The sequence below is a fragment of the Aulostomus chinensis genome, chromosome 2 (assembly GCF_037954235.1).
Source record: "Aulostomus chinensis isolate RoL2024-O1b breed Wild chromosome 2, RoL_Achi_v1.0, whole genome shotgun sequence".
Classification (NCBI taxonomy): Eukaryota; Metazoa; Chordata; class Actinopteri; order Syngnathiformes; family Aulostomidae; genus Aulostomus; species Aulostomus chinensis.
The window spans coordinates 16,126,333-16,139,267 of record NC_141321.1 but is presented as its reverse complement, the minus strand read 5'-3'; the positions used below and the strand labels follow the sequence as shown (position 1 = coordinate 16,139,267).

At 41.3% G+C, this 12,935-nt stretch overlaps 1 protein-coding gene across 3 annotated transcripts; it reads left to right on the top strand.

The window, feature by feature from the left end:
• The first annotated feature begins 1,031 nt into the window (after window positions 1-1,031).
• tgfbrap1 (transforming growth factor, beta receptor associated protein 1) lies at window positions 1,032-12,573 on the top strand. 3 transcript variants are annotated; one of them, XM_086180919.1, is made up of 13 exons: window positions 1,032-1,273; window positions 2,426-3,136; window positions 3,926-4,120; window positions 4,748-4,902; window positions 5,064-5,146; window positions 5,920-6,100; window positions 6,199-6,359; window positions 6,599-6,656; window positions 6,737-6,880; window positions 7,080-7,223; window positions 7,608-7,767; window positions 7,846-8,309; window positions 9,946-12,573. In XM_086180919.1, the coding sequence occupies exons 2-13, from the start codon at window positions 2,440-2,442 to the stop codon at window positions 10,132-10,134; spliced, it is 2,631 nt and encodes an 876-aa protein (XP_086037045.1). In that variant the 5' UTR covers window positions 1,032-1,273; window positions 2,426-2,439; the 3' UTR covers window positions 10,135-12,573. The 3 variants fall into 3 exon arrangements, with proteins under 3 accessions (XP_086037045.1, XP_086037037.1, XP_086037028.1); XM_086180911.1 differs by having other exon boundaries at window positions 2,421-3,136; XM_086180902.1 differs by lacking the exon at window positions 1,032-1,273 and adding an exon at window positions 1,310-1,439 and having other exon boundaries at window positions 2,421-3,136.
• Window positions 12,574-12,935: the final 362 nt, after the last annotated feature.

Genomic DNA, 12,935 nt, shown 5'->3' with positions numbered 1-12,935 from the left:
ACTCCAGCTTCCTCCCACAGTCCAAAGACATCAAGAGGGGACGAGGCTGATTGATACTCTAAATTGACTGTAGGTGTGACTGTGAGTGTGAATGGTTGTCTGTCTGTATGTGTTGGTCCTGTGATGGACTGGTGACCTGTCCAGGGTGAACCCCGCCTCTCACCTGTAGCCGCTGGGATAGGCTCCAGCCCCCCATGACCCTTAACAGGATAAGTGGAAGGATGGATGTATCTTCTATACCAGCCTTGGTTCCTTTACATGTTCTTTTTACATTACCTCTTTGCCCCAAGGTGTTAACTCAAGAACTGTACTTAAGTACACTAAGTATCTATACTTTCTTTGAGTAACTATATTTTAGGGAACTTTGTACTTGCCTTTTCAAAGGCATCAGACTACTTTTTACTCCACAAAATGTATCCGAACCCCTCAGGTCCTAGTGACTTTGTAGAGAAAGATTTTGTTCTGACAAAAAAAACAGATGAAGATGATGTATTTTCAAATTTGTAACTTACCAACTTCAGTAAAGGACGTATTCAGACCAGCATAACAGGAACACACTGTTAGAGGTCAGTGGTTCAAGAGATCAATGACTCCCAAGCACTGGAATATAAATACATCACACTGAATATGTACTTTTAAAACTAAAGTAAACTCATTGTCAAATACTTCTCTACTTTTACTTCAGTATCTTTTTGATTAGAGAATTTAATTATATAAGAGTACTACTTTATTTGAGTGTTTCTACATTGACACAATTAAAGGCACTGCCGGCATCTCCCATCACCACAGAGAAAAAAAGTTCAAAAGTGCGATTTAAGAGTCTATTTCTTTACATCACTAATAATATTGACGCTACTGAAACGATGACATGATTTTTGTACCGAAACGCCAGCAGATGAATAAATAAAAATAAATTGGGTTTTTTTAAGAGTTTCATTGGATCAAAACGTGACCAATCAATAAATACAAAATTAAAAACCTGCCAAACGCTCACACACAGCCGGTCCGGAGGGTATTTAGCAACATTTACGTACCAGTCTTGAACGCACCCCTGGATCACCTGCATCCAGCAGCAGTTCAATACATATGGGCGGTGTTGGACAAGGAAGACCCATCGTTTAAGTTGTTCATGTCACCTGTCGGTGTGCCGCCTCCCCGAGCACAATGGCTGTTTTAAGGTATATTGGTATTTGATGTGGCCATTGGTGTTGGAGTTGTAGGGCTCGTCTGTTGGTGGTGGTCCGGCCTGCTGTCCTGAGCGCTGTCTGCGGCGGTAAGTAACGTTATGCTTGCTGACTAGAGCCAACAGCTCCAGGAAAACTAGGGAGGGTGAGTGCGCAAAGAAACATCTCCAGGGAGGGGAACCTGGAAGAAAATGAGGGGTTTTCTTCAGAATGACACCCGGTGAGCGTGGTAATGCTGGACTAAATGGTGTATGGGTATGTTATCAAAAATCCACTCTTGTCACTCACGTTGAAAATGTAGTTAAGCCCTAATTAGCATGCTAGCTTTGGCTGCATTCATTCTATATGCGCTAACGTTAGCTTAGCTAGCTGGTTCAACCACAATCACTTAAAGACTAGGTTAATTATGACCTGTTCCCAAGCTTATTCCACGTTAGTGCTGACAAATAGTTGTACACTCAGACAGCTTTAACCTGTCAATTTTGCTTTTCGTTTTGTCGTTGGCCTTTATGGATATGCCAAATAAACTAGCTAGCGTTAACTTAGCACACGTAGCTAATGTTGTTGCTCAGTTTCTGGAGATAAACCTCAGTTTATCTTTAAACTCAAATATTCTGTTTGGAAGGGAGTTACACATTTAAAGGCGTTACACGTGAATTGGTAACTTGGTCGATGAGTGACTCCTTGTGAAAGGAATGAAGTTGCAACACAAAGATAGACACTGGTGACAAATTGATCTAATATGCAGCTAAAATTACGCTGGAGCTTAGTACGAGATGCACTCTAAATCTTGTTACCTGTTGACTGGACATAAGTGTAATTTAAACCTCCAAAGGGCACTGGTAATTGGTGGTGACTGCAGATTTTCTCCTCTGGTTGGGATTTGTACTAAAGTCCAGGATGTTCGATCTTAAATGAGGAGAAACAGGTAGTTTTAATTAGATTAAATAATAGAAACAATTAAAGATTTACTATACATATATTCCTGCATTTTAGGTAAGATGAAAGTACATGCAACAGGCTGGGAACAACCACTGCAGTTTTTTTAAGCAACACAGAACCATGCTTGAAATTATTCAAAGGGTCTTAAAGTAAAATAGATTCTGCAAATGTTGGACATACCCATACCTAAATATATCCAGTCAATGAAAAGGGATATTTTCATTATATTAATAATACATTACCAGGATGTTTTGCTTGCATATTGTTAATGCTTAATTGTTTTGTCTCATCTAGTGTAGATGCCTTGGCTGAGATGAGTGTGAAGGCCTTTGAGCTCATCCCCGCTGTGGAGCGAGACCTCCTCATGGGTGACAAGGCTCGCATCAACATCGAATGTATAGAATGCTGTGGAAAGCACTTGTATGTGGGAACCAACGACTGCTTCATCCACCACTTCCTGCTGGATGAGGTCACGTCCTCCAAAGGGAAACTGAGTTACTCAGCCCAGAAGCTTCTGCACAAATACCTGGGCCTCAAGAAACCTGTTGCTGAGCTGCGGGCTGCCTCTGCTTTAGAGCGTCTGATAGTGCTTTGTGATGCAATCGTGTGTCTAGTTGATATGGTGACATTGGAAACTGTCCCCTCAGCAGCTGGAGGTGGAGCTAAGATTAGAGGTGTGACAGCATTCTGCATTAATGAGAACCCTGTGAACGGAGATCCCTTTTGTGTGGAAATAGGCGTTCTGTCCTCCAAGCGTCGGACAGTGCAGATTTACATGGTGTATAAAGACAGAGTGCAGCTGGTGAAAGAGGTGACCACGCCTGAGCAGCCTTGTGCCATCAGTCTGGACGGTTACTTCTTGTGCCTGGCCCTCGCTACACAATACATGATCCTGAACTACAACACAGGGGCCTCCCAAGACCTCTTCCCCTACAACAGTGAGGAGAGGAGGCCGATCGTAAAGAGGATCGGCAGGGAGGAATTCCTTTTGGCTGCACCTGGAGGTCTTGGTAAGATGATACAAAAATGTTGATTTACTAATTTAACTGGATAAAAAGTCAACACAATGACGTGCATGAAAGATGCAGCACATGACAGGATATAATCGTGCATTTTCTTATTTTACACAACTTCGGTTGGTTTTTTTTTTTGTTTTTTTTGCACATCCTGATTTTTGGGCCTCTGCAACTGCCAGAAGAATTATGTTTTAGAATTTTTTTAGATGATTCACAAATATTTGGTGGCGCTCAAAGATGAACACAATTGTGGCCATAACTCCTATGATATGAATATACACTATAATTATGACAGTTTCTCACATATGGAGGTAAACAACCACAAGGCTGTAATTTAGTTTTTCATGTAGGGTTTGTGTGGGTAGTTAAAAAGTTTTAAAAAAATTTTTTTCATCTGTACCGTTTTGGCCTTCAAATCTCTTAAATGCAATTCTGAATTAAATGAATATTTGATTGATGTTTCTCGTATAATGCAGCAACAACAACAGACTTGCAGCTAATTCTTTTTTGATTTTGTCTTTAAAACATTGCTGTCTTGTATGGGTCAGTGCAAGCTTGAGTGTTGAAATTTGAAGAAACCCTGTCTGGTTATTCTGGGACATTTATTTATAGCTATTATTAGCTATCACAGTATTCTGTTTTTGACAAGAAACATGCCTGATAGACCCCAAGTTCACATGACTCGACAATTATATCAGCAATACAGGAAATTCCTATTAATATTTTAAGTTTGTTTCAAAATAAAACGTAGCCCTAATGTGCATTTGTTTTAAAAATCAACAGGAATGTTTGCCAATGCAGAAGGGGCATCTCAACGAGCTCCGGTCAACTGGTCAGAGAGCGTGATTGGTGCCGCTGTTTGCTTCCCATATGTGGTGGCTTTGGATGAGAGCTTCATCACCATCCACAGCATGCTTGACCAGCAGCTCAAACAGACCCTTTCATTCAGGGACGGGCACATTCTACAAGATTTTGAAGGTATCCCACATTCCACACGTTCTTAAATTAATGTTCGTCCGATCTATTCATTCATCAGTGGAGAGGAGTGCCCCATCCCTCATCATTGTCGAGAAGTTCAGATAGACGAACTGAATGAAGAATGTTTTTGCTGTCAAAAATGCAACTGCAGTCTTCTTTTTCTTTTCATATTTCCATACTCCTGTATCATAACAGTCATGCGTACACTTCCTGAACTTTTAAAGTGGAACACCGGCCGTCCACCAACTGTTCTTAAGAAGTTGCTACAATCCAGTTGAGCAGGTGTCTCAAAGACTCTGACATTACATACTATTTTGTTGTTGGGGTTTGGTAGGTCAGTTGGGGAGCCTCTGAAAACTGACTTTTGAAGGAAAAATTTAAGGAAAAGCCCTGACAATACTGCCCCTCAGCCGAGGTTGTTAAAGACTGTACGCATTTGTCTTTATATCAGATTGAAAGGTCTCTGGCTCAGTGCAGATGTTGCAGCGAGTTCTGAGCTTGTGTTTTTCCACAATGTTGTTTGAAGGAATCCTACAAGTGAATTAAAATCAACTATAGTGTTAGGGTTAGTGCTGTAGTGCTGTTAGAGAGTATTGAGTCCTGACCTGTGAGTCTTGTGTGTTTCAGGGAAGGTCATTCTGGCCTCCACTAAAGCTGTGTATGTTCTGGTACCCTTGCCCTTGGAGAAGCAGATCCAGGACTTACTAGCCAGTCACAGGGTGGAAGAGGCACTCATCCTCACCGAGGGAGCACAAAGAAATATCCCCAAAGACAAGTTCCAGGTAATGAACTCTGTTTATTTTGAATATATATACAGGTGTGTGTGTGTGTCTGTGTGTGTGTGTTTGTGTGTCTCTAATTCTGATTCTGATTCTCAAGCCAGACAGTGATAAAGCGGCGGGAGTACAAATGTCTGATTCATATTTACTTTCTGCACCTTCAGATTTTGCACAAAAGAATCCTCCAGCAGGCAGGTTTCATTCAGTTTGGCCAACTTCAGTTTCTGGAAGCAAAAGAACACTTCAGGTAAGGGTCAGAGAACGTGGCCCAGCTTCAGTTGAGCGGCTGATTTTATTGTTGGTGCTGTTTATTTTAATTGAATGAATTTGTTTGGCCTGGTATAACTTGCACTGCATACTGTACAAGTCTAAGGATTCTCTTTAACTAATGTTACCCGTTCATTTTATGTCATAATATCCACCTAATTAAGGCAACTAACTTGCTTTCATCATCAGTTAATCAGCAGATTACTCGTCTTTTTCTGTTATCAATGAAAGAAAGAAGCAGAAAATGTTTGTATTTAAGAATCTGGAAAAGTGCTTCACTGGTTTGCGCCAAAAAAAACCCCACTGAAACTATTCATTGATCAACAAAATAGTTGGGGATTTAGTTTTCTTTTCATGGATTCTCTCTCTTAATCTGAGTTCATAATGAGCTTTTTCTATTAGCGCAGTAGCTCATTTTGACCTTTTTCACTGGTGGAGGACTGAACTTTATGACCTATCTGTAAGTGTTTCTTTCTAAATTTCATAATGTTGTGTGTCGGCTAAAAGGGGAAAGCAGGCACAAATGAAATCAAGAGACTTGATAGCAAAAGTACTTACTTTTCACCAATGACTTTGTCGATGCTTCTGATGATTTAATAACAATGATATGATTTGTTTTTTGTTCTCAGTTCAGAGTTAAGATGTTCCCCTCTGTGTGGTGTTCTATACACGCTCAGACATGTGGCAGTTTGCCCCCTGGAACTCAGTTCCATGTTGCAGAACTCATGAAAGGTTTTCCGATGCTCTTTTCAGGAAGGGTCAGCTGGATGTACGAGAGCTGATCTCTCTCTACCCATTGCTGCTGCCCGCTTCCTCCTCATTCACCCGCTGCCACCCTCCTCTCCACCAGTTTGCTGATCTCAACCACCTGGCACAAGGAGACCAGGACAAAGTGTTGCGTTGCAAGAAATTTCTTATCACTTATTTGGGAGAGGTGAAGTAGAGCGCAGCTGGTGTTTGCCTTTAAGTAATGTGGTGGACTGTTGTTAAATGGCGCACATGCACCATTGACACGTTTGTCTGTTCTTGCAGGTACGAAGCACAGAGGTAGCAAATGGCTGCAGAGAGGATGTGGACACAGCACTGTTAAAGCTGTACGCTGAACTGGATCACGATAGCCTCCTGGACCTACTAGTGTCAGAAAACTTCTGCTTGCTAGCAGACAGTGTTCCCTGGCTGGAGAAATATCACAAGTGTGTATACATATTTTTTTCTCTAACACTCAAATGAACAGATTTGAATGTGTCAGCATCCTGTATTTTACTGCTTCTATCAGCAGCTACTCCTCAGAACTACACAATACTACTGTCATGCATGTATGTGGTCTGCCCGATCTAGAAAGAGGGATAAGTGGATGTGGCGCCTAAATGAAAACAATTTCATCAGGGAGATATGCAGTTTAATTTGTTTGTTGTTGTGTTTTTCCTCCCAGGTATTTTGCACTTGGCTTGCTCTACCATTATAACGGTCAGGATTCAACAGCTCTTCAGGTATGTCCACCTAAACTGTCCCAGAGCACTAATATGATGTTTTGGATGTTAACATGGTCCTCTTTCGCTTCCCCTGTCAGATGTGGACTCGTGTAGTTGATGGGGACCTGCAGGACTCAACCAGATCTGATCTCTTCGAGTACATTGTGGATTTTCTCTGCTCCTGCTCCAATCTGGACCTGGTGTGGAAGTATGCAGACTGGGCCTTGCGGAAGGATCCCACTGTAGGTCTCCTGCTTAGTCACTCTCACCCTACTAGTTTTGTGCTCAAATGCGATTTACTCAGTTCCTTCTTCAATGGGCTCTCTAACGCACTCTTGTAGAATTATTCCGCTGCTGTAAAACAGATGATGATGATGAAATTCCTGTATGCTTTGTATGTTCGAGCTATGATAGTAACCCAGACTTTCCTTTTATTCATAGATAGGTGTCCATATCTTCACTAAGAGGCCCGTCTGTAAAGATCAGAGTGAACTGAACACTGATGACATCGTCACTTACCTGGGAAAGTGTAGCAAGGGGCTGCTTCTGTACTTGGAACATCTGGTGCTGGAGAGACGGATGCAGGTACAGCAAGCAGAGAGATTCTTCTCCTCTTGATGGTGGTTACTGTGGCAGGGTGATCCTGTGGGCCCTAGATGCAGTTGATGATACTCTTTCACCCAGGCTGTTCAGGGCTGGTTCGTAGCGGGACATTCACACTGATTCCCTCAACCTCCTCTCCATGACATGTTCCCCTGTTTGGTTTCAGTTTAGTATTTGTTTTGTAAAGCGTGTGTGCATTTATATGTGTATATCTCTAACTCTATGTAACTTTAGACCACCATTTAAAAACAACCAACCAAAACCCCAGCTTCGACCTCGCTCTCACCCAATGCACCATAGGCTAGATTCTGAATTGCTCTAATTGAGATGTCTTCTGCTTGAACCCTGACCTCTGTGTCACTGCAGAAGGAGAAGTTCCACACACACCTGGTTGTGTTGTACCTGGAGAGGGTCTTGTCATTGCTGTCAGAGTCCCCAACCAACGAAGAGCAGCTGAGTAGAGCGAGAGAGAGGCTCCAGGCTCTGCTCAGGGAGTCAGACCTATACCGTGTACAGTTTGTTTTAGGTGAGGAGGATGTGTGAAGACTCTGACTTTGTTCTTGAAAATGACCTCAGAATTCATTGTTTTATATGTTGTCTTCAGGTAAGATGGAAAACTGTGAACAACTGCTGCTAGAACGTGCAACGCTACATGGAAAACTGGAGGAGCACGATAAAGCGCTCCACATATTGGTGCACAAGCTCAGAGACTTCCCATCTGCCGAGGCCTTCTGTTTATGGGCCTCTTCTTGCCGGAATTCTGCTTACCGTCAGCAGCTATTTCACCTTCTCTTGGGGGTGTATCTAGACGGAAATCCACCCGGCGCACTCCAGGCAGCAGGTGGTGGCGGTGGAGATCTGGAGATGGCAGCAGTGGACCTCCTGAATCGGCATGGCGAGGTGTTTGATGCAGTCCATGTGCTGCAAATTCTGCCAGAGAGCTGGTCGCTGCAGCTGTTGCGGCCCTTCCTGGGTCGAGCCATCAGGGCCAGTATGCACGCCTGCCGCACCTCCCAGGTGGCTCTGGGGCTAGCGCACTCTGAGAACCTTCAACTGCTGCATGACAGGGTGAGTGACACGTGACAGCCAGAAATCTCATTCAGACAGTCTGATTGTCTCAGAAAATATCTTGGTGTCACTTATAAACTTCATTGTAATGGAATTTCAATTTTTTAATTAAAAAAAAACATCAAACGCATCCGGGAGAGAAAGATGCACATGTGCAGGTTTTTGATACCATAGAAAAGCAAATGTTCACAGTAGAGCTGCAACTAACGACTATTTTAATAGTCGACTAGTCACCGACTATTGAAATGATGAATCGACTAATCGTAAAATTATTAATTTTTTCTTAAATTTAGCATGACGTTGAGTTAATTATGTGGCAAATGATAATAAACACAAGAAAGATGGGTACAAGGAAAAATACATCTTTCATTGAACAAACAGCGGATTCGTACAAAAATTAAATAAAAATGTCCTGTCTAAAACCAGTGCTCAGTCAGTGGAGACATAAATCCATAAATAAATAAATCTGTCCATTTTTTTAGGGACAGGCAAATAAATCAAAATCAAGTAAACTTTTTTTTATAGTGAAAATACGCTTCTAAAATGTACAATGTATGTCATAAAAACCGTACTGGCTTAAATGTCACTTGAATCTCACCGAGGTGAGTCAGACTCCGTTTCCTTCAACTGCCCAACGTGCTTTCTCTTCAAATGTTCCTGCATCTCCGAGGTACCGCCATGACACGCACGGTCTGCTTTGCAAACTTTCCAAGTAGTCTTTTCATTCGCCGTATCCAGGCTAAAATGCTCCCAAACTTTAGAAGTTTTGGTGCGCGTACCTGATGTTTACGCCACCATTTCTGTATGTTACCGCTCAGAGACAGAGACGCTACTGCGCATGCGTGACTCTCGGCAGAGATTATAATCAAGTGGGAAGCCTCACTATGTTGGAAAAATGCGTCTGGCGACAATAGTCGACAATGGAATTCATCGTCGACTATTTCTATTATCGATTTTTGTCGACAACGTCGACTAATCGTTGCAGCCCTAGTTCACAGCATCATAACATCAGTGTTCATGCCTTGCTGCACTGCTGAAGTCCTGTTAGTAATTAGGTAGTAAAGTAAGCGATGGTTCATTGGGAGCTGCAGCCATCAGCTGAGACTCAACAAGCCTTTTTTCTTCAAAATCTATTTGTGTGAGAGCTAACCAACAATTTGTGTTTCATTATGTAACTTGAAAACGTAAAATGATCAAGCATGTCTCAAAAGTGAGTCGGCGGAAGAAAAACTGACAAAATTCCTGGTAGATTTCAGGAAGAATGAAATGTTAATGGCCAATGCATTGTCAGATAATCTTGCGGGGTAAAATTCTGAATTCAGTTTTTTCCTTTGTCAAATTTTAAAACAGAAGTATAACAAGTTTCCTAAACAAATCAGTTGAATAAGGGAAAGATTGATATGTATTTATGAAACTGTATGTAACATTCATTCTTCCTGCCATGTGATAGCGGGGCACCCAGTTTCTTGTATTATTTTCGTCATTTACTATCATTGCTCGACTCAGTGGCTCTTCAAACACAGTAATTAACACAAACACATGACGTAATTTGAAATGTAAATACTATTTGCATAGGAAAGGTTAATCATTGTTCAACAACATTGACACGATCTGATGTACAAATTTTCTCCTCCAGTTGAAAGAGCGGAAGAAGCCCATCCTTGTGTCGGAGAAAAAGGGATGCCGCCTGTGCCACAACACCTTCAGTGAGCCTGACGTGGTGTGTCTGCCAGGGGGAGTGCCTGTCCACACTCACTGTGTCGCCCAGAGAGTAAGAGACTCTCCCACAAAGAGACAGTTAACTAATAGCAGTAACCATACGTGAGACTCCAACGTTCGATGTGATCTATGACTCGAGGCGCCAAAATAAAAGCTGCTCGTGCTGAGTTTCAGGAAGGCTGAGGTCTGCGGTGAAGAGAGAAGGCACAGAAACACCCATGGCTACAGTCTGATCTGCTACTGTGTTCATGAGAAACGCAAAGAAAGCTGCGTGTTTGTGTTTGGGCCCAAGTGCAAGCTATTTATTCCTATGTCGCAACGAAACTACAGTCTGGGTTTTAGCTAAGGAACTCTCCGGCCTTTAATCATTGAAACAACAAATCAGAGTAACTCCTGTACTTGTCTGTGGACTCTGTCACTGTCTTTGCTTGCACTGTTTAAGTTGAGTAGCCTCGTGGACTTCAGGACAGACAGTGACGGTGTTCTGAAGCATGACCGGTATCACTCTCACGCCTCCTACATATTCATTATATCACCAGGACTTACACACAGCAACGTTACGGCAAACAATTCCATCTTAAGAACGTTCGCCTTTTACTCTGAGATTTTGTTCCCTGTCAGCCAGAAGAACGTCGGATGTTTGTTCACAGTATTTCAAGTGCTGACTAACTGTTTCACTGTGGAGCAACATGTATGTAACATATGATACATGAAAGCTTTGCTTTGCTAGCCTTCACCGATACTCAAGCTATATCAGGGATGAACTCTCAAACCTGTTTCTGTAAGATCATCTATCAGTTCTACAGCTCAGTCATAAATCTCACAAATATGATGCATCATCAAATTATGATGAATCAACCTTCACAGTAGAAAATTAAATAGATTGAGTGGATCTTTGATTCCTCACAGTCATAGATCCTGTTTAATTTCTCTTTGACAACATATGGTGATGGAGAAGTTCATTTCCAAACACTGAAGTTCCACCTCAGCTTCAAGTTAATGTTTTTGAGCCATTTCACAGGTTGCAATGCCCATTTTACTCTACATCCACAAGATGGCAGTAATATAACTTATTAAATGGCAGAGCCGATTCTACAGAAAGACTCAGACATGAAAACTATTAAAACAACACGAAAACAAACACTGAACTGCTCTTAACCTCTTATTTACCTGGTTTTTAATTGAAGCTCTCACTAAATTGACACTTAACTGCTACGTGAGATGGATCAGCTACCTGAGGGCTCAGCTTCATGGGCTATCACTTCACTCATCGTCTAATAACCACTAAACATTTTCCAACTTCCATGACTTTTCCACAATTTTTCCATGCCTTCAAGGACAAATTTTGTGGCCACACATTCTCTGAAATGTCTTTACTCTTGAAAAATAAAAGGAATACAAATACATAAATCCCTCGGGAAAAAATTAGTCTGTTTTAATTAAAATCAGTGAGGAGCTCCATGGTTTGATCCAGCGTAAACACACAAAGGTAAATCAGTTTTAACCAGAAGAGATTGCTCTCAGTCAAAGTGAATTACACAAACGTTGATATTCAGGGACTTGTGATGCAGATTTACATCACTTTTCCAAAAACAGTCTGGCTTTATTTTTCAAAAACTTTTCCAGGACTGGAAAATGCTATGTTCAAATACCAGTTTTAGTTTTCCACTTTTTATGAGTATATGAACCCTCAACTCATCTCAGAAGGCAGTTTTGTCTTCAACTTTGTGTCAGATAAAAGTACAAAACATTTCTCCTAAACTGATGTGACAAGAAGTTGATGATGTCTTTGTGTGACCAACGGATCAGAAAAATAAAGACAACGCAGCGGCTTATGTTGTATTATTCCAGGTTGTTTTACTCTGAATCGGGGGAAAAAAATTGACATTTGTCTATTTTTTTTCCTGATTCTACACTCTTGATTGCAAGTCAATTTGTTCTTCCACCTTCCACAATATTTAACACTTGTCAGTTCTAGAAATCTTATGCTGCTGTAAATTATGACTGTGCAGTCATAAAAAACTGAATCCTGTTCAACATATTCATACAAATTGGTTTTTAAAGAGAAAAATAAGTCATATTTTGAAATCTTCTTGGACTATTGTTTTGATATTGAGAAACAAAAAAAACCCAGAACAGACACACTTGTCTCCTCAGTGGTCGTCCAACCCGAGCACATCTCTGTTGTCTGTGTTTCTTGGTTTCACAGTGTGCTGTTGACGCTCTTCTGTCTGCAGCTACTTTCTGACATGGAGATCAGAGTCGTGTAGATACTGTAAGTCTGATCACCTTTTCTTGACACAGAATATCAATGTAACGCACAGTGTCTTTTCTGTCTGGTGTAGTTTGCTTCAAAGGCCCTCTGACCATCACTTACACTAATTAAACAGTGCAGTTGTGTGCAAGAAATGCTATTGTATTTTATAAATATATGTATACTTGTATGTATATATATGGCATTTGTACCTGTTTGTTGCTTTCTAAATCAATGCCAATGTGGATGGAGTGTACAAATCCGTCCCATTTTAATAAACATGAAACTGTATATCAACTTCTGGAGTCTGTTTCACTGCCAGAAGTTGCATTTTGTGTTTGTGTGTAGTGTATCTTCTTCTCATAGCTCCTGGTTGTGGATTAATGACAAAGGGAAGCCAAAGGAGAGCTCTGAACTACAATCAAATGATACACAAATGCTTATTTAAGTACACTGTGAATGTGTTGACAGACTGGATGTCAACACCATGTCTCATTAAGGCATTGAGATGGAGGCTGGATGCTAGCTTGCCTCTGCATGTAAACACAAGTGTACAGACGAACATGCAGAGGGTATTTCCAGAAATGTTTTTAATCTGCCTTGAAAAGCTGATAGGTCTGCTAGAACACACCTTTATTTAAAAGCATGCGTGA